Source organism: Ovis canadensis, chromosome 2 (genome assembly GCF_042477335.2).
Source record: "Ovis canadensis isolate MfBH-ARS-UI-01 breed Bighorn chromosome 2, ARS-UI_OviCan_v2, whole genome shotgun sequence".
NCBI classification, from domain to species: Eukaryota; Metazoa; Chordata; class Mammalia; order Artiodactyla; family Bovidae; genus Ovis; species Ovis canadensis.
Genome location: NC_091246.1, coordinates 255526542 through 255554197, shown reverse-complemented (window position 1 = coordinate 255554197; position 27656 = coordinate 255526542). Strand labels below are relative to the sequence as shown.

Below are 27656 nucleotides of genomic sequence, written 5' to 3'. Positions count from 1 at the left end.
TGCTGTCCATGGGGTCGCACAGTGTAGGACATGACTGATTGGCTCAGCAGCAGCAGCAGCCCATAGTGTTTTCCCCTTGACCCCAGAGAGAGCAGGGTTCCCCTTATCTCTGCATGCCCGTGGTTTGGTGGGAGGGGTCACCCCCAGGTGAGTGTTGGAGACTCAGCCTAGAGTATCCAGCAGGGCTTTAGAGGCTTGGCTCTCATGACGGCTCTCCGTCTCCTCAGCTTTATCTGGTCAGTTTCAACCGTCCCGCGTGAGGATGCAGAGGAGGACTTGGGGGCTGAGTTCTTGACCTTGAAACAATGAGAGGGACTTGCTCTCGTTCCTGGTTTGATCTGTGTCTTGCCAAATTGTCCGGTTTCTCCTTTCGGCCTGGATCTTCTAACACCACGCAGGAAATATTGATGCCAGTGACACCCACCACTCTGTTAGGCACGTGGCAGCTCAGGGACTGATATGGAAACAGCCTCTTTCTGTCACTCACACCCGCTCGCTACAGCATCTGTAAAGGTTGTGAGTTTACAGGACAGACGGGAGAGGTTTCTATTAAAAGAAAACAACAGCACCCCTGAGGCTCACTGGAGAAAACCCCCTGATTCACCATGGGAATGGCCCCCGTGGCGGCAGGTGTGCAGCGGGCACAGATGACAGTGATGAGTGTGAAAAAGGTCCCCAACCAGGAGAACAGGAGTGTCATCAGACGAGCCCAGTGTGATGGACGCTGGGGCAGAGGTGGTGATGGGCAAGGAGGAGTAATGAGGGCCTATTTACTTTTCCTAATTTTAAAAAATATTAAGCTTTTATAGACTATATTTGAACATTTTGGCAGCTACACAACGGATAAATACAATTTTCTCACTACCTTCTTCACAAGAACTCAGTTTCTCTCTGCTCTTAAACTTTGTTCAGATTTGAAGGCTGAACGCAATGTGTGTTGATTCTCATTTCTTAGTGCTGAGTGTGCATTGAGGAGAAAGGGTAGAGTGGACCCAATAGAGCGCAGGGCGCGGGACAGCAAACTACAGACCAGGGCGCTAAAGCCCGCACTCTCCACAGTGAAATCAGTAAAGCCACCAGGGTCTGTCAGCGCAGAGGACCTGAGAAGTAGCAACAGTGATCTCTTTTCTTCTCCCACCATTGCCAGCCCTAGCAGGGGTCCAGAGTGGCTCCTGGGGTATGTGTGTGCTTCTGTGTTTGTGCATGTGTGTGTGTGCTCGTGCGCGTGCGTGTGTGTGTGTATACGCGCCTCGTATTTCTTCCTGCCACAGAAGTGAGTCTGGATGCTTCAAGTAAGCAGTGGCCATGCCATGCAAACAGCGCGGTGAACAGGGTAGTGTCTTTGGGAGCTGAGTGTGCACAGAGTTTGCATAATGGGTCCAGGGGCAAACTTCCGGTTGTTCCCGTTGTTCACAGCTGTTTTGTGAGGGGAATGGTCTTCCCCTGGGATATCAGCTCAAAGCTGATGGAGGGAAGGACTACACAGGTGTGTGTTAGAGCCAGCAGCTCTGGGCACGCATGATTGGGCAAGCTAAGTGAATGGCTCGAGGCTCCTGACCTGAGGGATCCCAGGCCTGCAGAGTCAGAGCTCTGATTGCCCGCAGGGGCTCTGGGTGTTAGTGGAGCAGAGAGGTGGAGGGGCTGAGATGCCAGCTGCCTGTCCCAAGACTAGAGTAGGAGGGAGCAGAAAAGTATGTCGTGTGGCCCATCTTTGTTTCTGCACGTCTTTCTGTCCAGACACCAGGCTATAGGGAAGACTTGATTCTTGCTTTTTAAAACCTCTTTAGCTACTCTCTCTACTTTTCCACTGCATTTTTAAAAGATGGTAAATGCATATATACCGCTGGAAGTGCTAGAACTTTCTGTTTTCATTTAACAGTTTGCCATAGATATCTTTCCAATACCTATAGCTCTAACTCATTTAAATAACAGCAATAAACCAAAGAGCAAATTGATAGTTGTTATGTAAAAGCACTGGTCTCTTGCCATGCTTTCTAAATATTCTGTGATTAAGTAATGCTGATGTCAACATCGCTGTTATACGTGTAGTTGCACACGTGTTCCCGTACACCCGTTTCTTGTCATCTGACTCTGCTTGGTAAAGACTAAAAGACCAATCACGTAGTCGAATTTTCAGTCCTTTCCTTTATGGCTTCCGAGCCTTGGGTTTTACTCTTCAGCAGCATCTCGACTCTGAAATTACAGAATGCAGTGTCTCCCGCGCTCTCTCTCTTTGTGTTACCGTCACTGTTTCAGCCTGCAGTTCACACAGCCCAACCCCCTGCAGAATCTCCCTTGCTCAGGTTTGCCTGGGCCTTGCAGTCTCGCGTGGAGGGCCTCTCCGCCGCGGCCTCCCGCTCTCCGCCAGCCCTGGGCCGCTCCGCGCCGTGCTGTCCCGAGGGGGAGCCCCCTCCGAGGCAGAGGCCCCCGGCGAGCTCGGGCGTTCGGGCGGCAGGCGCCACTGCGGCCTGCCGGCGACGGCGCCTCGTCCCGGGGACGCTCGAACCGGTTGTCGTGCGCCCCCGGCGGCCGCTTGCAGAGCGTTCCCTTCCTTCGGCGACCTTCACAAGGGCTGCGATGCAGCCGGCAAACGCGGAAGGGAGCTCCAGAGGCCGGCAGCCCTGGCGGCGATATCCCCGGTGCTGCGGAGGCCTGGGCAGGCCTGCTCCTGCTGAAGATTGGATCTGCAGGGTGTTGGGAGGCTCCCTGGAGCTGGGGTAGGTAGGTTTGGCTGCTCGCTCGGGTCGACCAGCATTTCCCCGCGCCCAGCCATCCGCGGGGCCTCGGAACGGGGAGAGAGAGGATCTTCCCCGCCGGAGCGCTGGTGGCTCGGCGTCCAGACTCGTGGGTCACCTTTTAGGGCGTTTGTTTCCCTTCCTCGGTACCCCCGCTCCACACTCCGAGGTTTGGTCAGCCCGCGCGAATCCTGCTCGTAGAGTTCGTTTAGCGGGCCTGGACGCGTCCTGCTCCCGCTTGACTGGAACGGGCAGGCTTGCGTGACGAGGCCGACTCGTGTCTCTAGGAGCTGGGGAGCGGTCGAGACGTTTCTTCGGTCCTCGGGTACGGCCTGGGTTATAGTTAGCGGGTGAGACTGAGCGTGCCCCACGCGGTGTTCTGGGCCACGTTAGTCAGTTTTTCCGTCTCAGCTGAGAGTTGCCGTGTCTCCGTCGGCCGTCCATGGATCACAGAACCCCCGGAATGGGACAGGTAGAGCGCGCGGAACAAGGCTGCGCTGTGCTGCGCGTACGGCTCTCCCCGCAGCACCGCGGGTTCTCGCCGCCTGGGGCTCAGGTCCGCAGCAGAGATGGGAGGCGGGGAAGCTGCTCCCCGACGCCCACTGTCGTTTCTCCAGGCTCTGCGGTCGTACGAGGCAGGGCTGTGTCTACACGGGGACTGCCTGTTGTCCCACCTTTTCCCCTTGCGGCCCTGGACCCCACACTCACGAATCCCCTCACCGCGGGTGTTAACAGGGAACGGAGCGAGTAAGAAAAGAGCCCCATGCGCGGCTCCAGTCCTGCCTGGGTTCGGCGGTCAGAAGCGCGAAACAAATATTTGAGACAGAAAGCGTCCGCGGCCGTCCCGTGGAGGGTCCTAAGGAAACGCGAGCCTGGCGCCCCTTTAGTCTCATAAGAGCCTACACACGGGTGAACGGGAGGATGCGGGAGAGAGAAATGCAACCTCCGGCGCACTCGGAGGAAACGCGTGCGGAGTGGTGACGCTGTGCCTTCTGCTCCCTACGGTCCGGATTTGTTCCGGTGGCGTTCATGCCGGGTAGTTGTAGCTAGGTGATCATCGCCGACAGGTCGACTAGCTAGCCAGGCAGCTTTGGTGCTTTGAAATTTGCTACAATGCAGGTTAGTAGGGAGAAGGTAAGGGCAACCCACTCCAATACTCTTTCCTGGAAAATCCCAGGGGCGGAGGAGCCTGGTAGGCTGCAGTCCATACGGTCGGACAGGACTGACTTCACTTTCACTTTCATGCATTGAAGAAGGAAATGGCAACCCATTCCACTGTCCTTGCCTGGAGAATCCCAGGGACGGGGAAGCCTGGTGGGCTGCCGTCTATCGGGTCACACAGAGTCGGACACGACTGAAGCGACTTAGGAGCAGCAGTAGCAGGTTTTAGTAGATGAAAGAAATCTAGAATAATGAAAATTACTATTATCGTTGTTACTTGACGATACTGTACTGTTTGTAATTATAAAGTTTATCTACAGAACAGCTGCTCAGTTAAAGATGACCGAAGAGGAGTTTCAGTATGTCTAAGTACTTTAAACCCACAGAAAACTACAACCCGGGAGGCCTGGCCCCATTCCCCGCAGCAGCCATTCGGGAAATCCAGACCCTCCCCCCCCAAACTGCTGCAATAGGCCTTATGGTCCAGTTTCGGTTAGTGACTTTGCTTCTGTATCCTTTCCAATTAGAAACATCGGGGGGAACATGCTCCTCTAAGCAATCCCATGGGCGCCTCTCTTCCCCGCAGCCGCCCTCCAGCTTCCCTAGTCACTAGCTCTGAGCAGGACGTGCCTTCCTGGTTTGCTATCACTCCTCTGCGTACCCCTAGTCTCAGCCTAATGCAAGTGGTGCCGGCTGACCCCTTGCAACCCAAATAGTAGCTGGGAAGTGCACTTACTGATGTGCATTTTAAGGTCTTTTATAAACATGATAATGGAAGCGTAATATTGAGTGAGGAACACGTGTAACATTGTTGATTTCCTGTTTATAGGGCTCTTTATAACTTTTCCATCCTAAAACTAAAGCTATTCAAGGAGGGGAGAGAGGCTCAAGAAGCAAGTGATACACAAATATAAAATACATATGTAAGTAATTATGGCTAATGGGGATTGTTGTATGGCAGAAACCAACAGAAAATGGGAAAACAATTTTTCACCGATGAAAAAATTTTTGAAAGAAATACTAAAGCTATTCGAATGCCTTTTTGTATGCAAAGACCTAGTTCCGCATTACTCTTTTCACTTTTTCAGCAGAATTCGAAGGCTGGCATGACAAGAGGTTTTGACATCTTTTAAAAACTGCTTTCTAGAAACATATCCATTTACTTATGTGTGTGCTGCTCACTAGTCTTCGTCATACTTAGAAAAAAATTTAATGTGGAAGGAATTGTTTTTTTTGCTTTGAGACCAATATTTTATGTTTTTGTTTTTTATTCATTACGGAATCTGACCTCTGTGTCCGCCGATTGATATTCGATAAAGACTCAAAGGGACCATTCAGCAGCTGTGGAACTTTCTCTGAGTAGCTCCCTCATTTGTGAAGCCCTGCCACACAGATCAGAGCCTCGGTGGCCTCCCAGCTCAGCCGTGTTCTCTGTTCTGATTCTGCCAGAATGTTCATGGGCTCCTCTGCCTGCAGTTGCAGCGTGAAAAACGCCTGAAGGCAGAGAGGTGCGGAGTCATCAGGTTGGTGTGTGTGCTCACCTTCACGCGAGGAACCTAGCCCCGGAACCCCCACACTGCCTGCGGTTCAGGGTCTGAGAATAGTTTCCTGTTTTGTTCAGCTTTCTAATTCCCAATGGTAGGTGGGCAAGTAGACACTGTTCCTCTTATCGTTGCAGGAAGGGGAACCCTCTGCAGGGCCCTAGAGTGGGCTCACACGTGCTGACAAAGCAAGAGACTTGGCTGGAGGGGCGCCCAGGAGGACAGCAGCAGGGTGAGGAAGCGCCAGGGTCCCTCTCCACCACGTGACCTGCGGTCTCAGGTTTTATGGTGATGGGGTGGGTTTCCAGGTTGTCTCGGGCCAAGCATTCTGACTCAGGGTTCGTTTCATGCATTTTGTTCAGCTTTCTAATTACCAGTTACTACTGGTGAGGAAGTCCAGACACTCTTTGTATTTATTTGGAAGCAGAAATCCCATTTTATTTTAGGAGAAAATTATACTTTTGATCAATAATTTAAAATCACCTAACCACACGTGCTTGAAGATGTCTTTTGTTTCATATTCTTTGTTTTGCTCATGAACGTGTTAAAACGAAATATCAGGAGACACACTTAGATGGCTTTCCTTACCCCCTAGAAGAACATTATGCCAATAAATTGGGGGTAAGGTCTTAGGAGTCTCTGAATTTGAGTCCTTCAGGTACTATCAAGTCACTAAGGTAGTTTTTGCTCCTGTTTTCATAAGATCTGTTGGTGTAATAAGTCACACTAAATTTTCCCACAGCTTATACTGTGGAGAATTTTTTTTTCCTGAATCCCAGTGTCCGTCTTCTTGCATATCAGTGTTCATCCCCATGTGGATGGGCAAAAAGCATTATAATACTACATCATCCACCCAGTGGCCTGCTGTGTAGGAAAGTATGTCCTGAGGGAAGACAGTTCCCCCGGCATTGTCAAATAAAATCAACATGTAACAAAACAGCATGCTTAATAGACCACTATTTGTGTTTTTAATTAGGGCATGGAGGAGAAATATACTTCCATGTTTTCTTACAAGGAACTCTAGAAGGATCCGTAAAAACAAAATACTGCCTGTGGAGGGCAGATGGCCCTGGACACACAGGCTAAACGATAGGAGGCACAAATTAAGGCAAGTATATATCTCTCTATTATAACCTCTTTGGAATTTTCAGTAAGTTGAATTTTTTTAAACCTCCAAAGAATACAATGCATTTTACTGTTTTTATTTTACGATATTATTTTACTGTTTTTACCAACTGAATGAATTTCTGGTTTGTTTTACCATGGCTCTTGTTGGGCTTCTCTAAAATGTCTATTCATGAGATTTTTCTGGTGGTTTTGATGTTTTTATTTTAACTTTGATAAGAAACAAAGATTTTTCTCAACACCCTAGGTAGTTCATCCTTTTCTTTTTTCCTCCTTTCGGATACTTTGTATACTTTGTGGGTTTGGGCACTGTTTTCATAACTTTTGTTTGCAAGAAAGAGGATAAAGCTTCGCTAGTTTGCTAGGGTTGCCAGAATAAAACACCGCAGCCTGAGGCTTAAATAACAGCGCTGCATCCAGGTTATCCAGCCTCATAGCATCCGGCTGTGCAGAGTTCTCCCGCAGTGCTCTGCTTTGTCAAATCAGCAGTTATGTTTCCCCTTTGTTACTGATTTTACTTGTCTTTTTCTTAGTCAATATAGCTAAAGATTTGTTACTTATGTCAACCTGGTTGAAGTAACTTTTGTCTACAATTGATTTCTTTGGTTTTCCTCTTCTGTGTATGTATCTGAGAGCTAATCTTTACTATTTTCCTTCCTCCTTTTAGCTTTGAGTTTGGTTTGGTCTCCCTTTTCTGCCTAGGTGTAAAGATAGGTTGCTTATTTGAGCTTTCTTTTAAACGTATGCATTACCAGCTTTACATTTCATTGTTGGTGATGTTTTTGCAGAATCTCATACTGCTGGGGTCCAGCCCCCGTAGGATCCAGGGGAACCTGAAGGAAAAATGGTGTCGGTGATTGATTTAGAGAGAGATAAGGAAAGAATATTATAGATGAGAAAATAGAGGAGAGAAAGAGGCTGATATTTTTTGGTTTACATAGAAAGCCAATAAAACTTCGAGACAAGAAGTTTGCCCCGTTCACGGAGGCCACAGGTGCCTTCCTGGTCTCCCAAGGGAATGAAGATGCAGAACGTCTTCCCGTTCAGGTCTTAGAAACCCGGGCAGATAAGTGAACGCAGGGAGCCTCTATGCTCCAGGGATCAGCCTGAAAAAGAGTGTAAGAGAGAAAAAAAGAGAAAAAAGAAAAACACGGGGTGACCAAGCTTCTTCAAGCAAGGCCCATTGTTTTTATTTTTAAAAGAGCCTTTTATACCTTTACTTGTACATAGAGGGAAATGAAAGATGCAAAGTCATACAGAGTCAGCCCAAACATTACATCTGTTTTGTCTTTATCAAAACCAGGATTTTTTCTGCAAACCTTTCCCATAAACAATATTGTGTACATTATCTTCTGGCCTTGAAGGCCTGTGAACATTTTATGACCCTCTTTTGATAAAGGCTGTTCAACCAGAAAACTTACTTTCCCTTGAAATGTTTTTTTCTTATATTTCTAATCTATATCGGCCTCAGAAAGTATCAAACAGAGTTACATTCTCACAAAGCAAAGGTGCAGTGAGTTACAAGAAAGAACCAATTAGCTCAAAAGTCCAATGTGGTTAATTTCAGGCTACACCTGTTTTTCTTACTTTCCAACTCTGTTAACTAATGCACTCCCAGGTGCACAGTGGGTAAGAGATACGGGAACTCAGCAACACACATTGGCCCAATAATGAAATCCTACACCAGCACTACTCTAATAACTTTTAACTCTTAGAAAGGCTCTATGTTTTAGGCTTTCCATGCCTCTCACAGTTTGGAAGATGTAAATAATCATATGCATAGCTGCAAGAGTCTGGATATATCTGCCAAGCAAGCTAAAATGCTAACAGAGGGGGTTTGATTTGAAATATTTCTCTCATGTCCAGGAGACTGATTAGCTATAGCCCTGAGTTGATTTTCTCCAGTGAAAGGTGATCAGGGTTAGCCCCCTGTTAATGTCACAGGAGTTGGTGAAAGTCATGAAGTAGTAAAATAGATTCTGTTTGGGGGTAGATGCTCGAGAAAGCCTAGGGAGCCCGTTGAGTTCTGAAGCCTTGCGTAACAGTTCTCTTCCACATGACCTTGTCGTGGGTGGGATCTCCCGCGGTGGCTCCCGGCACTATACATTTTGGTATGTTTATATTTCGGTTTGTCTCCAGGTATTCTCTAAGCTCCTTTCTTATTGCTCTTGCTTTTAGCCTGCTGGTTACGCAAGAGTGTGTTTAATTTCACATGTTGTGGATCTTCCCACCTTTCCTTCTGCTATTAACTTTCCGCTTCGTTGCATTGTGACAGGAAACAGTGCCTTTGCAGGATTTGAGTCTATTTATAGTGGACTTATTTTCTGACCTAACATATGGTCAATTTTGGAGAATGTTCCCCGTGCACTTGTGAAAAGTATGGCATTGTGACAGGAAACAGTTCCTTTGCAGGATTTGAGTCTATTTATAGTAGACTTATTTTCTGGCCTAACATATGGTCAATTTTGGAGGATGTTCCCCGTGCACTTGTGAAAAGTATGGAATATGTCTCTGCCCGGGTCACACGGTGCCCTAGCTGCACGGTTCTCAGGGGTCACCTCTCACTGTAGGGCGTGGCTGTTGGGTCGGGCGGCCATTTTCATGCATTACTCACAGGGGGAGGTCACTGGGACAAAAGGGACGCCTTTCTGTCAGCCGGTGACTCTGAGTACCCCATTCTATGGCAGATAGGCCGACAGTGTGCTCTGGTACGTCCCGGGAGCCTCTCTCAGACTCACTCCTTGGCTACATTCTCAGAAACTGGAAAATTTAGCCCTGCAAAAGGTCTGGCCCAGATACAAACTCAGTTCAGTTCAGTCGTTCAGTCGTCTCCAACTCTCTGTGACCCCATGGACTGCAGCACGCCAAGCCTCCCTGTCCATTACCAACTCCGGAGCTCACTCAAACTCATGTCCATCCAGTTGGTGATGCCATCCAACCATCTCATCCTCTGTCATCCCCTTCTCCTCCTGCTCTCAATCTCTCCCAGCATCAGCGTCTTTTCCAATAAGTCAGCTCTTCGCATCAGGTGCCCAAAATATTGGAATTTCAGTTTCAACATCAGTCCTTCCAATGAACACGCAGGACTGATCTCCTTTAGAATGAACTGGTTGGATCTCCTTGCAGTCCAAGGGACTCTCAGGAGTCTTCTCCAACACCACAGTTCAAAAGCATCAATTCTTCTGCGCTCAGCCTTCTTCACAGTCCAACTCTCACATCCATACATGACCACTGGAAAAACCATAGCCTTGACTAGATGGACCTTAGTCGGCAAATTAATGTCTCTGCTTTTGAGTATGCTATCTAGGTTGGTCATAACTTTTCTTCCAAGGAGTAAGCATCTTTTAATTTCTTAACTACAGTCACCATCTGCAGTGATTTTGGAGCCCAAAAAATAAAGGCTAACAGTTTCCACTGTTTCCCCATCTATTTCCCATGAAGTGATGGGACTGGATGCCATGATCTTAGTATTCTGAATGTTGAGCTTTAAGCCAACTTTTTCACTCTCCACTTTCACTTTCATCAAAAGGCTTTTTAGTTCCTCTTCACTTTCTGCCATAAGGGTGGTGTCATCTGCATATCTGAGGTTATTCATATTTCTCCCAGCAATCTTGATTCCAGCTTGTTTCTTCCAGTCCAGCGTTTCTCATGATGTACTCTGCATAGAAGTTAAATAAGCAGGGTGACAATATACACCCTTGATGTACTCCTTTCCTATTTGAAACCAGTCTGTTGTTCCATGTCCAGTTCTAACTGTTGCTTCCTGACCTGCATACAGATTGCTCAAGAGGCAGGTTAGGTGGTCTGGGATTCCCATCTCTCGCAGAATTTTCCACAGTTTCTTGTGATCCACACAGTCAAAGGCTTTGGCATAGTCAATAAAGCAGAAATAGATGTTTTTCTGAAGCTCTCTTGCTTTTTCGATGATCCATCGGATGTTGGCAATTTGATCTCTGGTTCCTCTGCCTTTTCTAAAACCAGCTTGAACATCAGGAAGTTCATGGTTCACGTATTGCTGAAGCCTGGCTTGGAGAATTTTGAGCATTACTAGCATGTGAGATGAGTGCAGCTGTGTGGTAGTTTGAGCATTCTTTGGCATTGCCTTTCTTTGGGATTGGAGTGAAGACTGACCTTTTCCAGTCCTGTGGCCACTGCTGAGTTTTCCACATTTGCTGGCATATTGAGTGCAGCACTTTCATAGCATCATCTTTCAGGATTTGAAATAGCTCAACTGGAATTCCATCACCTCCACTAGCTTTGTTCATAGCCATGCTTTCTAAGGCCCACTTGACTTCCCAGTCCAGGATGTCTGGCTCTAGATGAGTGATCACACCATCGTGATTATCCGGGTCGTGAAGATCTTTTTTGTACAGTTCTTCTGTGTATTCTTGCCACCTCTTCTTAATATCTTCTGCTTCTGTTAGGTCCGTACCATTTCTGTCCTTGATCGAGCCCATCTTTGCATGAAATGTTCCCTTGGTATCTCTAATTTTCTTGAAGAGATCTCTAGTCTTCCCCATTCTGTTCTTTTTCTCTATTTCTTTGCATTGATCACTGAAGAAGTCTTTCTTATCTCTTCTTGCTCTTCTTTGGAATCCTGCATTCAAATGGAAATATGTTTCTTTTTCTCCTGTGCTTTTCGCCTCTCTTCTTTTCACAGCTACTTGTAAGGCCTCCCCAGACAGCCATTTTGCTGTTTTGCATTTCTTTTCCCATGGGGATGGTCTTGATCCCTGTCTCGTGTACAATGTCACGAACCTCATTCCATAGTTCATCAGACACTCTATCTATCAGATCTAGGCCCTTAAATCTATTTCTCGCTTCCACTGTATAATCATAAGGGATTTGATTTAGGTCATACCTGAATGGTCTAGCGGTTTTCCCTACTTTCTTCAACTTAAGTCTGAATTTGGTAATAAAGAGTTCCTGATCTGAGCCACAGTCAGCTCCTGGTCTTGTTTTTGTTGCCTGTATAGAGCTTCTCCATCTTTGGCTGCAAAGAATATAATCAATCTGATTTCAGTGTTGACCATCTGGTGATGTCCATGTGTAGAGTCTTCTCTTGTGTTGTTGGAAGAGGATGTTTGCTATGACCACTGCATTCTCTTGGCAAAACTCTATTACTCTTTGCCCTGCTTCAGTCCACATTCCAAGGCCAAATTTGCCTGTTACTCCAGGTGTTTCATGACTTCCTACTTTTGCATTCCAATCCCCTATAATGAAAAGGACATCTTTCTTGGGTGTTAGTTCTAAAAGGTCTTGTAGGTCTTCATAGAAACATTCAACTTCAGCTTCTTCAGCATTACTGGTTGGGGCATAGACTTGGATTACGGTGATATTGAATGGTTTGCCTTGGAAACAAACAGATCATTCTGTCGTTTTTGAGATTGCATCCAAGTACTGCATTTCGGACTCTTTTGTTGACCATGATGGCTACTCCATTTCTTCTAAGGGATTCCTGCCCGCAGTAGTAGATATAATGGTCATCTGAGTTAAAGTCACCCATTCCAGTCCATTTTAATTTGCTGATTCCTAGAATGTCAACATTCACTCTTGCCATCTCCTGTTTGACCACTTCCAATTTGCCTTGATTCATGGACCTGACATTCCAGGTTCCTGTGCAATATTGCTTTTTACAGCATCACACCTTGCTTCTATCACCAGTCACATCCACAACTGGGTATTGTTTTTGCTTTGGCTCCATCCCTTCATTCTTTCTGGAGTTATTTCTCCACTGGTATCCAGTAATGTGTTGGGCACCTACTGACCTGGGGAGTTCCTCTTTCAGTATGCTATCATTTTGCCTTTTCATACTGTTCATGGGGTTCAGGTATGACCTAAATCAAATCCCTTATGATTATACAGTGGAAGTGACAAATAGATTTAAGGGCCTAGATCTGATAGATAGAGTGCCTGATGAACTATGGACGGAGGTTCATGACACTGTACAGGAGACTGGGATCAAGACCATCCCCATGGGAAAAGAAATGCAAAAAAGCAAAATGGCTGTCTGGGGAGGCCTTACAAATAGCTGTGAAAAGAAAAGAAATGAAAAGCAAAGGTAAGTGCTTAGTACAGAACAAAACTCAAATAAAAACTACATATTATATGTCACTAGTTATCCAGGAATGTTGTCATTAAAAAGTGGGGTCTTGATGCAATATCCACAACCCTTTACTACTGAAGGTTTATACTAAACTTGGGGTCAGGAGGCGGTGCCTGCATCATCTCCACTGTGATCAGGTGTCTTCATCAGATGTGAGGAGAGAGTGCATACCCTGTGTCCAGGAGCCAAGTTCTGTTGTCCCCTTGGTTGGCACCTGCTGTGGGAAAGAATGTCCTTCCACTGGGAAAACTGCTCAAGGCTCACGGAGAGAAGGCTGCACCCACGTGGGGTGGGGCCGGCAGCCCCTGGGGGGAACTATCTGTGGCGGGGGGCGGGGGGACTGATTGAATGGCTGGGGTGGGGACACCCAGGACGAGGAAGCAGGCCCTGGGGGGAATGATGGGGGGTGGGGTGGGGACTAAGTGAATGGTTGCAGGGGGAGCACCCGGGACGAGGAACGAGGCCTGAGCCGAGGTCTGTAGGGTCCGGGTTGCCTCCCACCCCACTTGGCTCTGGGTGTGGAGCACAGACACTGAGGGGCTGGGATGCCAGTTGCCAGCCTGGAGGCTGTAGTTGGAGGTGGCAGAAAAGCAGGAGGTGTGCCCCATCTTTATTTCTAGAGACGTTCACCTTTCTGACTCCAGAGACTAGGTTACAAGGAAGACTTGATTTCTGTGGTTTTTTAAAATTGGTTAAGCAATTCTAATTCCTTGGCCTTTCCATCCAGATTTCCTTAAATGATGGATGTTCTATTTTTTGAGCGATAACACCACGGGGAGTTCTACAGCTTATTTGCGTTGAATAGTTCGTCTCCAACTTCCTTCCAAGTACCTGCAGATTTATCTCATTTCAAAAACATCAATAACCAAAACACAAGTTGCCGATTGCCTTGTGTGATTGTACTAGAATTTACCTACCTACTTCCTCTTAATGGCTATAATTCCAAATGCCCTGCTTTTATATTAAGTAATACTGATCTCAATTTTTTTTTATTACACATGAATTTGCACACGTGTTCCCCAGATACCCGTTTGTTATCATGGGTCTTTGTGAAATATGTAAAAATCAGTTTGTAGTCAACTTTATGGTTCATTTCTTTGATGATTTCTAGACTTAAGAAGTGCTTTACAAGGACTCCGTTCTGAAGTCAGAGTATGAATGACTCATAGATTTCTCCGATTACTTTCATGGTTGCAGTTTTACAGTCCACGCAGTTCAAGTCCGCCTTGTTGCACCCGCCGCGCGGGGAGTCTCGAGGGGGGGCCCGTCTCCGCCCAGGGAGCTCTTTCCCACTCCCCGGCGTCCCCTCCCGCTCCAGGGTTCCGGGGCGTCCCCGAGGCGCCTTGTGCGGAGCCGGGAGCCGCTCCAGAGCAGACGGCCCGGGAAGAGCTAGGGCGTTTGCCGGCGCGGCTGCGTCCTCCGCGTCCTGCCGGTGACAGGGATCCACCCTGGGGCCTTCCAGCAGGCTGTCCGGAGCCACCCGACTGCCGCTCTGAGATCGTCCGTTCCCTCTGGTGGCGCTCGTGGGAAGCAGTCTGCCTGCCAGTGCAGGAGATGGAAGAGACGCGAGTTCGATCCCTGGGTTGGGCAGATCCCCTGGAGGAGGGCATGGCAACCCGCTCCAGGATTCTTGCCTGGAGAATCCCACGGACAGAGGAGCCTGGTGGGCTACAGTCCGTGCGGTCGCAAACAGTCTGACGCGTCTGAGCACTCAAGCGTCTCACACTTCCCTTTGGAGCGTCTGCGACCTCTGCAAGGGCTGTGACGTGGCAGGCAGGCACGAGGAAGCGTCCCAGGAGCCGGCAACACTGGCGGCGAAAGTGCCAGCATCCCTGAGGCCTAGGCGTCTCCTGCTATCGCGGAACATTGGGCTTCCAGAGTTTTTAGAGAGGGCCAGTTGCGGCGCCCTGAGTCGTGGCTAGGTGCTCGGCTGGGTCGACCAGCACTCCTGGGTGCTCTTCTACAGACCTGCCTGTGGCTATTGGCACCTGATACTGTCTCCAGTGTGTCGTTTACCAGTGGCCTGGAGATGAAACAACCGCGCTGGGTGTCCGCATCGCTGACCCGTGGATCCCGTTCACCCTAATCCCAGTCGCTGACATCTCTCCCGGCATAGGGACGGGCACGAATGCGCAACTAGGACTCGGAAATGGAGCCCGGACCTCCCTGTTCTCCATCCCGTGGGACCGCGACAGCCCTGCCCGCGGCCGCCCAGGGTGCGGCCTCCCGCCTTGGGGCCTCCCGCCCTGGGGCGCGGCTGCTCACTGGCGCCCACGTTCGCTTCTCAGGTCCGGCGGGAACCGGGCTCCGGACCCTGCCGCCGGGGGCCCCTACGCAGGTCGTGTGGGCCCTGACTCGGGAAGCGCCCGCGCCCCTTGTCCGGGGGGCTCCGCGGGCACGTCAGTCACAGCCCGCAGTCCCCTCCCTGCGGTGGCCGCGGGGACCCCGCAGGCTGGCGGGGGGCGCTCACGTCCCGTCCGCCGATCCCGCTCGGGGGTCGGAGGCGCCTAAGCTGCCTCCGCCACACACTGACGGTGCAGAGAACCCGGAGCCCGACCGAGCTGCTGCGGGGCCGATCGCCAGCGGCTTCTCACAGTCTGGCCTCCGTGCGCGCGGACACTGAGTGCTCTGGGCCGGGCCACGCGATGCCTAGAGGCCGGGTTTGAAGCTGGGTGCTCCCCCGCACTTTCGCCCGTGTGCGACCCAGGTGCCCCCGGTGAAGAGTGTAAACATTGGCACCTCACTTGGTGGGTTTTGCGGCGAGGTCGACCAGAAGACCGCAGGATGGTGTTTCGGGTAACAAAATTGAGTGAAGAGTTTGTTTTTTTCTATTGAGAGCGAGATTCACTATGATATAATCGAATTCTAAACTTTATAGCGAAAATCGCCATTGTTCCCACTCTGATCACTTTGCAGTTAATTTTTATTTTATTTATGTATTTATTTTTTTGCAGTTAATTTTTAAAACATTGAATACAGTTTCTTTGTCCACACTATTTGAAGAGGAAAGACGTGGTCCACGATGCAGAATTTTCTAAATCCTCCTTGGGAGCTGATGATCCTTTCCCTCCAAACAGGCCCACGCCTTAGAGCAACCAACCCAGGAAGCCAGACCCCAGCCTCTACAGCAACACGCCCCAACATCAGCGCTGGATCAGTGACTCACACCTTCCTCCTTTCCAGCCTTTCCATTTACAGCGGGAATGTGATGCCAAATCTGTTCCCCCAGGCAATCACATGGGACACCCCTCTTTGTGTCAGCCTGCCTCCAGCTCCTCATCACAATTTCAGAGCTGGAAAGCCTGCCTGTTTTTTCACCAGAAATCGTCCCCACTCCCACATGAGCCCGGTGTTTCAGCCTCAGGTGAGTGGCGACTGACTCCTCTGCTGTGCAGACGAGTTCTGGATGAACTTGCCTGTTCTCATTTGGAAACTCTGGGGGTGGCCTCAGTGGCGAAGAATTCACCTGTCAGTGTGGATGTGAGTTCAATCCCAGGGTTGGGAAGAGTGCCAGGGGAAGAAAACGGCAACTGAATCCAGGATCCTTGCCTGGAGAATTCTGTGGACAGAGGAGTCTGCAGGTTTACAGTCCATAGGTCGCAGAGTCTAACATGACCCCCTCGATCGCAGAGTCTAACATGACTGAGCGCGCACGCACATTCTCCTTTGAGGAGGCGGTCTTTGCTCACGTCTACAGAAATGATTAGCGTGAGAACCAAGTTTAGGATGTCACGCTTTCATGTTCTGAAAAGTTGCATGCTGATGTTTAAAGTGAAATACACATCATAAAATCCACCCTTCCAGGAGATTACAATGTAGTGATTCAGTTCACACAGAAATTTGCTCAACTGTCACCACCGTGACTTCAGAACACTTCGTTACCTCAGAAAGAAATTTAAAACTCATTAGACAGCCACTCTCCCTTCCCCTTTCCCAGCCCTCAGCCATCCCCTGGGCGCTGTCTGCCTGTGGGCTGGCCTGTTCTGTGTGTTTCAGATAACTGGAGTTGTGCAACTGTGGACATTTCCGGCTGGCTTCTCACACTTGGGGTCATGCTTTTGAGGCTCATCCATGTTAGCCAAGGGTTGGTTCCTCTCTTTTGCTGAAGAATTGCCTATTCTAAGTCAGTTAAGATGGTTAGAGGCACAATCTTTTTTACTGTGAACGATGCTCAGAATATAACAATTGCCATCATTTTGTGCATTCCAGTCCAGGCCTCCGCGTCTTGCTATCCTGCAGATCCTCAGCTCGCCCCACCAGCCCGGAGCCACCATCAAGCTCAGTGGACAGAAGCCCAGCCCTGCTGTCTTTTCTCAAAACCCCACACACCACCCCCCCCACCCCCTGAGCAGGACTCCACCAATGGACGCTTCAGGACGGCGGCTAAAGGAAAGGGCTCCTGTGCCAGGCGTTGAGGGTAGTGGTGGCAAATGAGAGAGCAGAAGAGGAAGGGGGCAAAATCCTGACCCTCCAGAATATGAAGTCTCCCAACCAAGTACTGACCAGGCTCCTCAGGGAGCTGTGGCCACTGATGCCCCTAGGCTGGGCACCGTGCCAGCCAGGCTCCAGTCCCAAGCACGCTCTGAGCCCTGGGCTCCCCAGGTTCCTGTGTGTGGGCTGCTCCTGACGTGCCCTTCAGCCCTCTTGGGGCCGTCCCCTCAAGCTGAGACGTTTTACATGGGAGCTTGTGTTGCTGACTTAAAATGCATAATGTTGTGAGTTGTCTTATTTGGGGCAAAACGCCAGCCTGGGGGGCGGTGTCTCAGACCACACTGAGAAACTGCTGCAGAGGTTGGGGGAAGGTCTGTGAATGTGTGCCTTTGCTGGAGATGCAATCAAGCCCATAACTTTTTCCAGAAAGTTTGCTAGTCTCGTGAAGATTCCTGCTTAGTCAAAGAGCAGAAGTCACCATGAAGGATTTTAGCGCTTTTCTAAATGTAAGGTGATACAAGGCCGGGCTCATGAAACCGTCCTCTGAGAATGTCGATCTGAAGACTTGTCCTGCAGTCTTCCCCGCAGCGCAGGCGGCTCCTCTCTGCTCTCCACCCTGAGCTCCTGTGGGGGGCTGGAAGGCAGCCAGGGCAGCAGCTCTTTCTGTAATGCTGCAGAGGCAGATGGCAAGCGCCGGTTGGTGTGCTGCGCTCGGGGAGTGGGGCCCGTGGCATTACCGCGGGACCAGCGGGCAGGGGCCACAGGCCGCTCCCCTCTGTTTTGGTGCCATCCTGACCGTGTCCGCCCTGCCCCTGCTCGCTCCCGCATTCCCCCATATTCCTCCAGGAGACTTCGGCCCCCACGCTGCAGGCTGGGGCTTTAGGGACAGCATGGGCGCTAGCATCTCACAGTCGGCAGGAACCCAGCCAGGCCTGACCTATGGAAGGCTGTCTGGCAGAGGAAAGCAAATTTGCTTGGCGTTAGGAACAGAAAATCCAAGGGGAAGAGTGACTTGTCCTAGGTCATAGAGAGAGCTTAGAACTGAGGTCTGCTGCTGCTGCTGCTGCTAAGTTGCTTCAGTCGTGTCCAACTCTGTGAGACCCCATAGATGGCAGCCCACCAGGCTCCCCTGTTCCCGGGATTCTTCAGGCAAGAACACTGGAGTGGGCTGCCATTTCCTTCAATGCCTAAAAGTGAAAAGTGAAAGTGAAGTCGCTCAGTTGTTTCCGACTCTTAGCGACACCATGGACTGCAGCCTACCAGGGTCCTCCGCCTATGTGATTTCCCAGGCAAGAGTACTGCAGTGGGGTGCCATTGCCTTCTCCGACAGGTGAGGTCTGGCAGCCTCTAAATCTGTCTCCAAAAGACAGACCATCCAAGGAGAGACCTTGAATTACAGCTGTAATCAGCTAATTATAATGAGGTATGTTGGTTAAGTCCAAAGAGGGAGCAAGTGTGTCCCGGTGGCAGAGGGTGAAGACTGCCCCCATCTGTTTCCCCACTTCCTGCTGCCCAGGGGCCCAGACAACTTATGTTCCCAGAATGTCTTCTTTTGGCTCGGGTATCTGGAAGGAGTCCTGCCATTTGTTTCTCAATGAGGTTTCTCAAGGAGGGTACAGTCATGAAATTTCTTTATTCAACTGAAAATAAAAATCCTGCCAACTACTGAAGTGGCAGATGAGGTGAGGGTGAGACAAGGCCCCTCAGCTCCTGGTCCCAGAAAGAGGGCAGAGGAGAAGACAGAGACCTGTGATGAGCCCGCGCGCACGGTGTTCCTTTCTCTGCTCACTGAGGCGTCATCACAGTTTGAGTTCCTTCCTCAGTCTGGTCCAGTGTCCTCACAGATCTCACAGGCTGGAGAGGTAATCAAGCACGGTCAGAGCCCTGGGGAGTTTCAGATGAGCCCAGAGGCACCACGAAGCAGCGGTGGCCATCAGCAGGTCTTCATGGAGTGGGCAACTTCTGAGCTGGGCCTAAGGGTGAGTTAGTTATCTAGGCAAAGATTGGCATGGGTGCCAAAACAAAACACAAGGTGAGTGAATGAACGGGGCGTCCCTCTAACACAGGGAGGCAGCCCACCAGGATGGGAGCCTGAGGTCACAGGCCCCCCTGGGAGACCTGCGGGCAGGGGCTGCAGTGTGCCGCCTGCCTCACCTGCCGTGTGAACTTTGCTGCCCCACTGGCCTGTGCTCCACCCGCTCAGCGAGGCCTCTCTGCCCTCTGCTCGGGCATAGGTCCTCTTTACTGGCAATCCGCACGTGGTGTTCTGTGTGCGATTGCCCTCCGCTTGAGGGGAGTGGCTTGGTGCAGAGGTGAGTCAGTGTGCAGTCTGAGGCTGGAGAGGACGCTGGGGAGTCCTGCAGTGGTGGGATCACGGTGGGAGGTGTTGGGTGCGATGAGGCAGACGCCACTCCTGAGACTTGAGGGCGGGGCGATTAGTGGCTGCCCTTAAAGGGTGGACTCATTTGGGGCCGCATTGCCTTTGAGAAGTTTGGTGGATCTTGGATCAGAAACATCTGGAAGGAATTACATACCGAGGATGAAGATATGAAAGCATTTGGACCAGAATTCATGACCCAGGTGAGGTGGGGAGAAAGTGGAGTGGAAGGGGCCTCAGGACATGGTGGAAATTCATTGACCACGGTCGTCAAGGTGGAGACCGTCACTTCCATTCCACAGCCTCCTGGTTACTCCCAGAGTGCCGGGTCCAGAGAGACCACTCAATAAACAGGTGCTCACTTGATCCAAAACCACTGAAGCTTTCACTTTGATTCACCACGATATAATATGCTGAATTCAAGAGACTGGTGCCCAGGTTTATATTAATGAGCTAGAAACGAGAAAGAAAAAGACTCAAGAAAAATGAAAGAATCCACACTATTAAACTCTGACCATGCTTTCCACGGTGGCCTCAGGGTCTTGGCACTTGCTGCTCTCCCAGCTCAGAACACTCTCCCCATTGATTACTCTCGAAACACACTCTGAAACTTACCTAAACTTCCTGAGTTTATTTTTCTCCCAGGTGCATATTACCACTGGACTTGGCATACATTTTACTTTTTCTGTCTCTGAGCCTGTCAGTTTCGTATAAGGATTGGGGTCTCCAGCCTCCTGCTGGACCTACAGCTGAGCCCCGGTGTCTGGAATGGGCCAGGAACAAAGTGGGGCCTCCATGAACGTGCTCTGGGGAGGGAGCCCTGAGCGTGTAGTGGGGACAGGAGGTGTCACGAAGCACTGTCCCGGGCTGTGAATGAAGGGGTCGGAGGACGACAGCCTGCCGTAGGTCTTAACTCTTTTGTTTTGCATCTGTCTTACGTAATCAAGATTGAACATCAGGCCCGGAGGAGGCGGCCACTCTGACCTGGGGACAGCTGTACGCAGAGTAACCCGCAGCTCCTGTGCTGAGATCAAGAAGGATGGATGTCAGGTCCAGGCTCTCACCGGGAGCTCTCCTCCTCCACCACCTCCTCGTTTCTCTCTGAGAAACCTACGCCCAGGACTGGTGAGTCCTGCCCTTGGCCACAGAAGCCGAGCCCAGAACCAATGACACTTCTGGAGGTAACTCCGCCCTTTGTAACCATTGCCAAAACACCCAGTCATCACTAACAAGCTTCCTGACTCCCAATTAGGCAAAGATGCCCACTCCAGTAAACACTCGTAGCTCCCTAATCAATCACCTGATGCCAGCCCTACAGCAGGAATTTTCTTTGTCTTGAGGCTATAAAAATTGGTTATTAAACCCACAAAAACTGCCAAATCTCCCTGGTCTGCCCGGAGTTCAGCCCACTGTGATGGCAGTGCCCACATTATCTCTGCTTTGTGGGTAATCAACCCACTGCCTTCTGAAATGCTGTGCCTGGAGATTCCTTTCCAGCCCACACTCAGACTGCCTCAACAAGCATGCCAACCAATCCCTCCAGTTGGTGGGGCAGGTTCTGAGCGGTCCATATTTCCAGCTCAGAAAAGACTTGGCCTGTGCTTTGCAACTTAGAAGCCCCTCTCCGCCACAATGGACCCACTTGCGTCTCACCTATCCTGCAGTCACCCCACTTCCAGAGGTATTTGCAGTCTTTGTTCAGTGGGTGAGAACCCACAGGGCAGGCGCTGAGGCTCCTGCAGCCACCACGACGATCCCCCGCACCTCTGTGAGGAGTCCTGAGCCTCTGAGGGGATGGGGCCCCCTCCGTGGGTCTCCCTGGGGCTGTGACAGAACCTCCTTCCTACTGGACCGGCACAAAGATGACTTGTCCATACCCGTGAGGGGGCAGGTAGGAGCGCACTGCGGCCCCGAGGGCCCAGCGCCCTGGGATCCTGGGGGTGGGAGCGGTGAGGGAAGGGGCCTGCAGGGTGGCTCGCCCGGGGTGGGGGCCGGGACGCCGGGCTGCTTCCAAGTGGCCACACCAGCCACAGACGCTGATGGGGACAAAGTGCTCCGGGTCTATGCGAGCCAGTCACGCAGCGAGTGCTCTCAGAACCAGCGCTTATGGTAAAACACCTGTGCTGATTGGCAACAGGGGAAGGGATGCCTGTGACCCAGGAAACTCTCCCCTAACCTTCAGGAAACACTCTGACAGGGTCTCTGAAGATGCAAAAAAAAAAAAAAAGTCTGCCTTGGTTAAGAAGACATGGGAGGAATTGAACATTGGCTGCAAAGCTACATTTTTGAAGAAGTAGAAAACAGCACTATTTCTAAATTAAAAGCCTGTGTTTAGAACAAGCTTACTTAATGACTAACTGTATACTGCAGGCGCTGGTGAAAGCAAAAGCTGTGTTGCAGGCTGTAGTAACTCCCACTTGCACTTTCCTGACTTCCGCGTTGGTCTAAGGCTGGGCGCCGCGGGGAGGTGCTAGTTCTGCGCCCGTGCGCTTCACTCTTTGGAAGTGATCACACCTGTTTACACCGGTGTGAGGCGTGGGGCACAGGGGGCTGGGGCCCCTGGGCTGTGGGGACAGAGGGAAGGGGGTTGGCCAGGGAGAGGGGGGTCCTGCCCTCGGGCTTCTGCTTTGCCCAGGCACTCAGGGGCCCCTGGTTCACTCTTGACCTACTAATGGGGGAGGAGACAGACAAGAAGAGCCGTAGGGGGAGCTGCAGTCAGCACCTTCCATATACCCTCCATTTACCTCTTGGGCATCGAGCACTCCCGAAGCTCTTCAGAGGCCTCGGTTCTTTGGATGTCTTTGGTCTTCACTAGTCTTCTTGCTCAGGTGTGTATGTGCGCACGCATGCTGTAGCTGCAGTCAGGTCTGACTGCACCGCTCTGTACTATAGGTCCACCATGCTCCTCTGTCCTCGGGGTTCTCCAGGCAAGAATACTACAGTGGGGAGCCGCTCCCCTCTCCAGACATCTCCACCCGGGGCTCGAGCCTGGGTCTCCTGCACTGCAGGTAGGCTCTTTACCGTCTGAACCATCAGGGAAGTAATTACTTAATTGTAGTTATTTTCCAGCAACACTATTTGGGGGTTGACCTCAAGAGTATCCCCGTGTTTTCCTTTCCCCTGTGATTTGAAGCTGCTGCTGACACCCTGGTGCTCCCACTGGGTACCTTATTATTGTTCACCCACATGGCCTGCCCCAGTGCCACCCCTGGCCACAGAAACTCTGTGAGCTAGCAATGGAGTTCAGTCAATGACCTACCAGCAAATCTAATGAAAACCGCCCATGAACTCATGGTTTTCAGCCCATTCCTGAAATGTGAATTGATGCAACTTGAAGGACAAACTCTCATACAGCAAGAACTCTGGGAAGGGTGTGGGTAGGGGGAACATGGCAGAGACACCCACTGGGCTCCTAGGAGGCCGGCCCCTTCTCTCCTGGGGGGACTGCACACTCAGCTTTGAACTGAGCACATGGCTGCCCGAGACTACAGACATTCCCAGCATCCTCTGAAGCGGGGATGCTGGTGAGACCAGCTCTCTCTCCCTCCAGGATGGAGGAAAACCACGTGTGCTCTCCCTTCTCCTGCTGTCTTGCTGTGGGAACGTCAGCCGAGAAGGGGAAGCTCCATTCTGCTCCAGGTCCACCCTGGAGGGGGCAAACGCCCCTGGGATGACAGAACAGTATTCCTAGGACGAGAGTGGAGCTTTCTGGAACAGCCCTGCCAGACCAACCCCGGGCTGCCTCACTCCACATCTAAATGGGGAACAGACGCACACTTCTCCTGGCTGTAATTTGGTGGGGACTTTTTTTTTTTGTCCACAACCTTGACTGGCACATCAGGCTCTGAGGGGGTTTCTGTGCAGCAGCCTTGTCAGGCTGCTCCAACATGCAGAAGTCTGGTGTTTTCAGCTCTCCTTTCTGTGGGAGGACAGCCAAGCTCAGCTCTATCTGCTGTCCTCTCCAGCTGCGTCTCTGAAAACCTACGTGGAAAATAGATGCTCCCGACTCAGTGAATCAGGAGGTGATCCCTCTACCTTCCAGGGAGATGGACTTGTTCCTTCCCCCGCACCGCGCACCCCCCACTCTCCCCTAAACACATAACTGGCTTTGAGATGTGTGCTCTTTTCCTGATAATAAGGGCAGTTTCTAACTGCACAGCCTCGAGGCACAGGCATCTCGTGTGTGGTGTAACTGGATTATCACAAGGAAGATGAGTTTCACTCTGGTAGGTCCCCTGCTAAACTGATGCATTGAAAACTTTCAGTGGAAATATCACTAAAACCCATTTTCAGTATTAAGCTAAAATGTGGGAAGTTGCTAAGTTTTGCCCTAAGTTCTCAGGTCAAGGAGACAGATATTCAGGATTTCCCAGGGGTCTGATCTTGTTTATGTAATTTCTTAGATATCCTTCACCCTTATGGAACCTGCTAGTTTATAGAGAAAAAAAAAACGCATATACTGAAATATTAAACTGCTTGAGAACATGGTAGTAAGTTTGATAATTCATTTATTCATTTGTGCTTGTCTGAAAAGTGTCTTCTCTTTCAGGGGTAGTTTAAAATATAATTTATTAATAGTAACTGTCCTTCAGGTCCATGTGAGCCTTAGAAGAGGCATGGGGAGATGAGAGTTGACTCACGCCAAGCTGCTCTGGATGATTCTCCATTAAATAGTGACAGTCTCACCCACAGACGACTGATGTCTCCAGCATCACAAGACAGGGCTGGTCTTTCTGGAGGAAGCTCACAACCACATCCTCACAGGTCACTGACTCCTGAAAACACAGCGGGTGTTCCACATCAGGGGGTACTGTTGCAGGAAGGGGGACCCCTTCCAGGGCCCGAAACTGGGCTCCTGTCCAACACTCGGAAGTGAATTGTCCGAGGAGACACATGTGCTGACAAAGCAAGAGAGTTTATTGGGAAAGGGCACCAGCATGGAGAGCAGGAGGGTAAGGGAACCCAAGAGAACAGCTCTGCCACACGGCTCGCAGTCTCGGGTTTTATGGTGATGGGATTGGTTTCCGGGTTGTCTTTAGCCAATCATTCTGACTCAGAGTCCTTCCTGGTGGTGCACACTTGGTTCAGCCAAGATGGATGCCAGAGAGGAGGATTCTGGGAGGTGGTCAGACATGTGGTGTCTCCTTTTGAGCTTTCCCAACCTCTTCCGGTTGGTGGTGGCTTATTAGTTCCGTGTTCCTTACCAGGACCTCCTGTCATAAAACAGCTCATGCAAATGGTTACCGTGGTGCCTGGCCAGGCTGGGCGGTTTCTGTCAGCATGCTTCCCCTAACGGTCCCACTGCGGTTTCATAGATCAGGCCACAGCATCCTGCATCCCCGGGTCAGATTCTACCACAACCTGTGCTGGTTGGACCCACAAGCTAAGAATGATCTTTATTATCTTAAATGTTATAAAGTTGTGAGACATATGAATTCTATGGCTGCCAAATCTCAGCGTCTGTAAAGATACCTGGGGCTGCTTTCCTGCTGCAATAACGGAACTGTGCAGATGCCGCAGAGATCGTAGGACCGTCTAAGATACTCACTATCTGCCGCTTAGGAAGACTTGCCAGCTCTGGCTCAGTAAAGTGGTATTTTAAACACGGTATGCTGGAGTTTTGGTTGAAGAAAGGTAAAGTTTTAGTAAATTTTGCCCCATGAAATAAATCTTTTTTAGTAATGTAAAACTGGCCACCTTACTCAGTAATCTCAGAATAAACACAAGGACAGCAAATATTTATTAATAATTGAAAATTTGTTAAAGAATCAGGTCATTTAGGTGATCTTACTTCTGCATGACACATTGACATGGTTGATTCCAGAGTTACATTTTCCCTTAGGATCAGGTGGATTCTATAGCCTCTCCTGTGTGTGTGTGTGTGTGTGTGTGTCTGGCCTGAATGGTTGCATGCTGCTTCTTTATTCTTGCCACCCTGGCATTGCTTAGAGACCCTGGGTGTTTCATGAAAGCAATGGCCAACTGCCGCGGCCAGCACAAACAAGAGTCGCACCTGCACAGGGAAAGAATGGAGCGTCCCCGCTAAGAAAATAAGAGAGAGACAAAAGATGGGGCTGATCCTCTCAACCCCATCTTTTGTCTCTCTCTTATTTTCTTAAAACAGATAATGGACCTGGTTATACTAGCCGTTCTTTTCAACGTTTTTGTCTTTCTTTCCAAATTCATCATAAAACAGGAATTCCATATAATCCACAAGGACAAGGCATTGTGGAACGAGCCCATCAACGCCTTAAACATCAATTATTAAAACAAAAAAAGGGGAATGAACTGTATAGCCCCTCACCGCATAACGCCTTAAATCATGCTCTCTATGTTTTAAATTTTTTAACTTTAGACACAGAAGGCAATTCAGCAGCCCAGCGTTTTGGGGGAGAATGATCCTCATGCAAAAAACCACTTGTACAATGGAAGGATCCACTTACCAATCTGTGGTATGGGCCAGACCCTGTATTGATATGGGGACGGGGGCATGTTTGTGTTTTTCCACAGGATGCCGAAGCGCCGCGTTGGATACCGGAAAGGCTGGTACGCGCGGCGGAGGAACTCCCTGACATATCAGATGCATCGCATGACACTGAGCGAGCCCACGAGTGAGCTGCCTACCCAGAGGCAGATTGAGGCGTTGATGCGATATGCTTGGAATGAGGCTCATGTACAACCTCCAGTGACACCTACTAATATACTGATCATGTTATTATTATTGTTACAGCGGATACAAAACGGGGCGGCTGCGGTTTTTTGGGCATACATTCCTGATCCGCCCATGATTCAATCCTTAGGATGGGATAAAGAAATAGTACCTGTATATGTCAATGATACAAGTCTTTTAGGAGGAAAATCAGATATTCACATTTCTCCTCAGCAAGCCAATATCTCCTTTTATGGTCTTACTACGCAATATCCTATGTGCTTTTCTTATCAATCACAGCATCCTCACTGTATACAGGTGTCAGCTGATATATCCTACCCTCGAGTGACTATTTCAGGCATTGATGAAAAAACCGGAAAGAGATGGTACCGTGACGGAACCGGACCTCTCGACATTCCGTTTTGTGACAAACATTTAAGCATCGGCATAGGAATAGACACTCCTTGGACTTTATGTCGAGCACGGGTCGCATCAGTGTACAACATCAACAATGCCAATGCCACCTTTTTATGGGACTGGGCACCTGGGGGAACACCTGATTTCCCCGAATATCGAGGACAGCGTCCACCCATTCTTTCTGTAAACACTGCTCCTATATATCAGACAGAACTGTGGAAACTTTTGGCTGCTTTTGGTCATGGCAATAGTCTATATTTACAGCCCCACGTTGGGCGCCACCTGCCGCGGCCAGCACAAACAAGAGTCGCACCTGCACAGGGAAAGAACGGAGCGTCCCCGCTAAGAAAATAAGAGAGAGACAAAAGATGGGGTTGAGAGGATCAGCCTCTGGTGGGGAAGACTGCGGTGATGACTGACTGGCTGGGGGCTCCCAGGATGAGGCAAGAGGCTGAGGAGCCCAAGTCTGCAGAGCCAAGGTCATACCAACAGCTCCTTGGATCTGCGTCAGTCTGAGTGGAGCAGTGACTTTAAGGGGCTAGGATGCCAGCTGCCTGCCTGGAGGCCACAGGAGGAGGGGGCCGAAAAGCAGGCGGTGTGGCTCATCTTGGTTTCTGAAGACACTTCTTTCTGGCACCAGGTGCCAAGCTATGGCAAAGACTGTATTCTTTTTATAAAACTGCTTTAGCTGTTCTAATTCATTTGCCTTTCCATCTTAGTTCATTTAAAAGATAAATGTACAAATGTGTATATTTTTTCTCTTAACACCAGTGGAAACCCTAATTTGGCTATTTTTATCCAACAGTTCATCACACAGATCTTTCAAGTCAGTACCGATAAAAATGCCCTTATCAGATCCCTCTTAATGGCTGTTTCCTGAATGTTCTGTTTTTATACTGATACTAATATCAATAATCTTATTACACAAGTATTTGCACAAATGTTCCTCCCACGCTGATGTGTTATCATTGGACCTTCCTTGTGGAATATGAAAAGGTGGGTTTATGGCTGTTTATCATTCATTCTTTGATGGCTTCTGGACTTTAAAAAATGTATCATGAGTCCATTCTTTTATTCCACAGAATAAAAGTCATTCATGCATGTTTTTACCGAA

At 49.8% G+C, this 27656-nt stretch overlaps 1 protein-coding gene across 3 annotated transcripts; it reads left to right on the top strand.

Moving 5' to 3' along the window:
• The first annotated feature begins 2558 nt into the window (after positions 1-2558).
• Positions 2559-27656, top strand: LOC138434479 (endogenous retrovirus group K member 113 Env polyprotein-like). Of its 3 annotated transcripts, XR_011254806.1 has the most exons (6): positions 2559-2717; positions 5216-5419; positions 5575-5669; positions 6414-6545; positions 15746-16752; positions 16878-17379. XR_011254806.1 is itself a non-coding variant. In XM_069579334.1 (3 exons), the coding sequence occupies exons 2-3, from the start codon at positions 24101-24103 to the stop codon at positions 26894-26896; spliced, it is 1050 nt and encodes a 349-aa protein (XP_069435435.1). In that variant the 5' UTR covers positions 22407-22484; positions 24069-24100; the 3' UTR covers positions 26897-27650. The 3 variants fall into 3 exon arrangements, 1 of the variants encoding a protein (XP_069435435.1); XR_011254807.1 differs by lacking the exons at positions 2559-2717; positions 5216-5419; positions 5575-5669; ... (1 more) ...; positions 15746-16752; positions 16878-17379 and adding exons at positions 20424-20601; positions 21141-21367; positions 22369-22484; positions 24069-24240; positions 25987-27656; XM_069579334.1 differs by lacking the exons at positions 2559-2717; positions 5216-5419; positions 5575-5669; ... (1 more) ...; positions 15746-16752; positions 16878-17379 and adding exons at positions 22407-22484; positions 24069-24240; positions 25987-27650.

Bases quoted from the DNA above. Each gene is read 5' to 3' on its own strand.
- LOC138434479 (XM_069579334.1), top strand. From the start codon at position 24,101: ATGAGAGTTGACTCACGCCAAGCTGCTCTGGATGATTCTCCATTAAAT. The intron at 24,241-25,986 runs GTCACTGACTCC...GTTTTTCCACAG, and splicing joins TCACAACCACATCCTCACAG to GATGCCGAAGCGCCGCGTTG.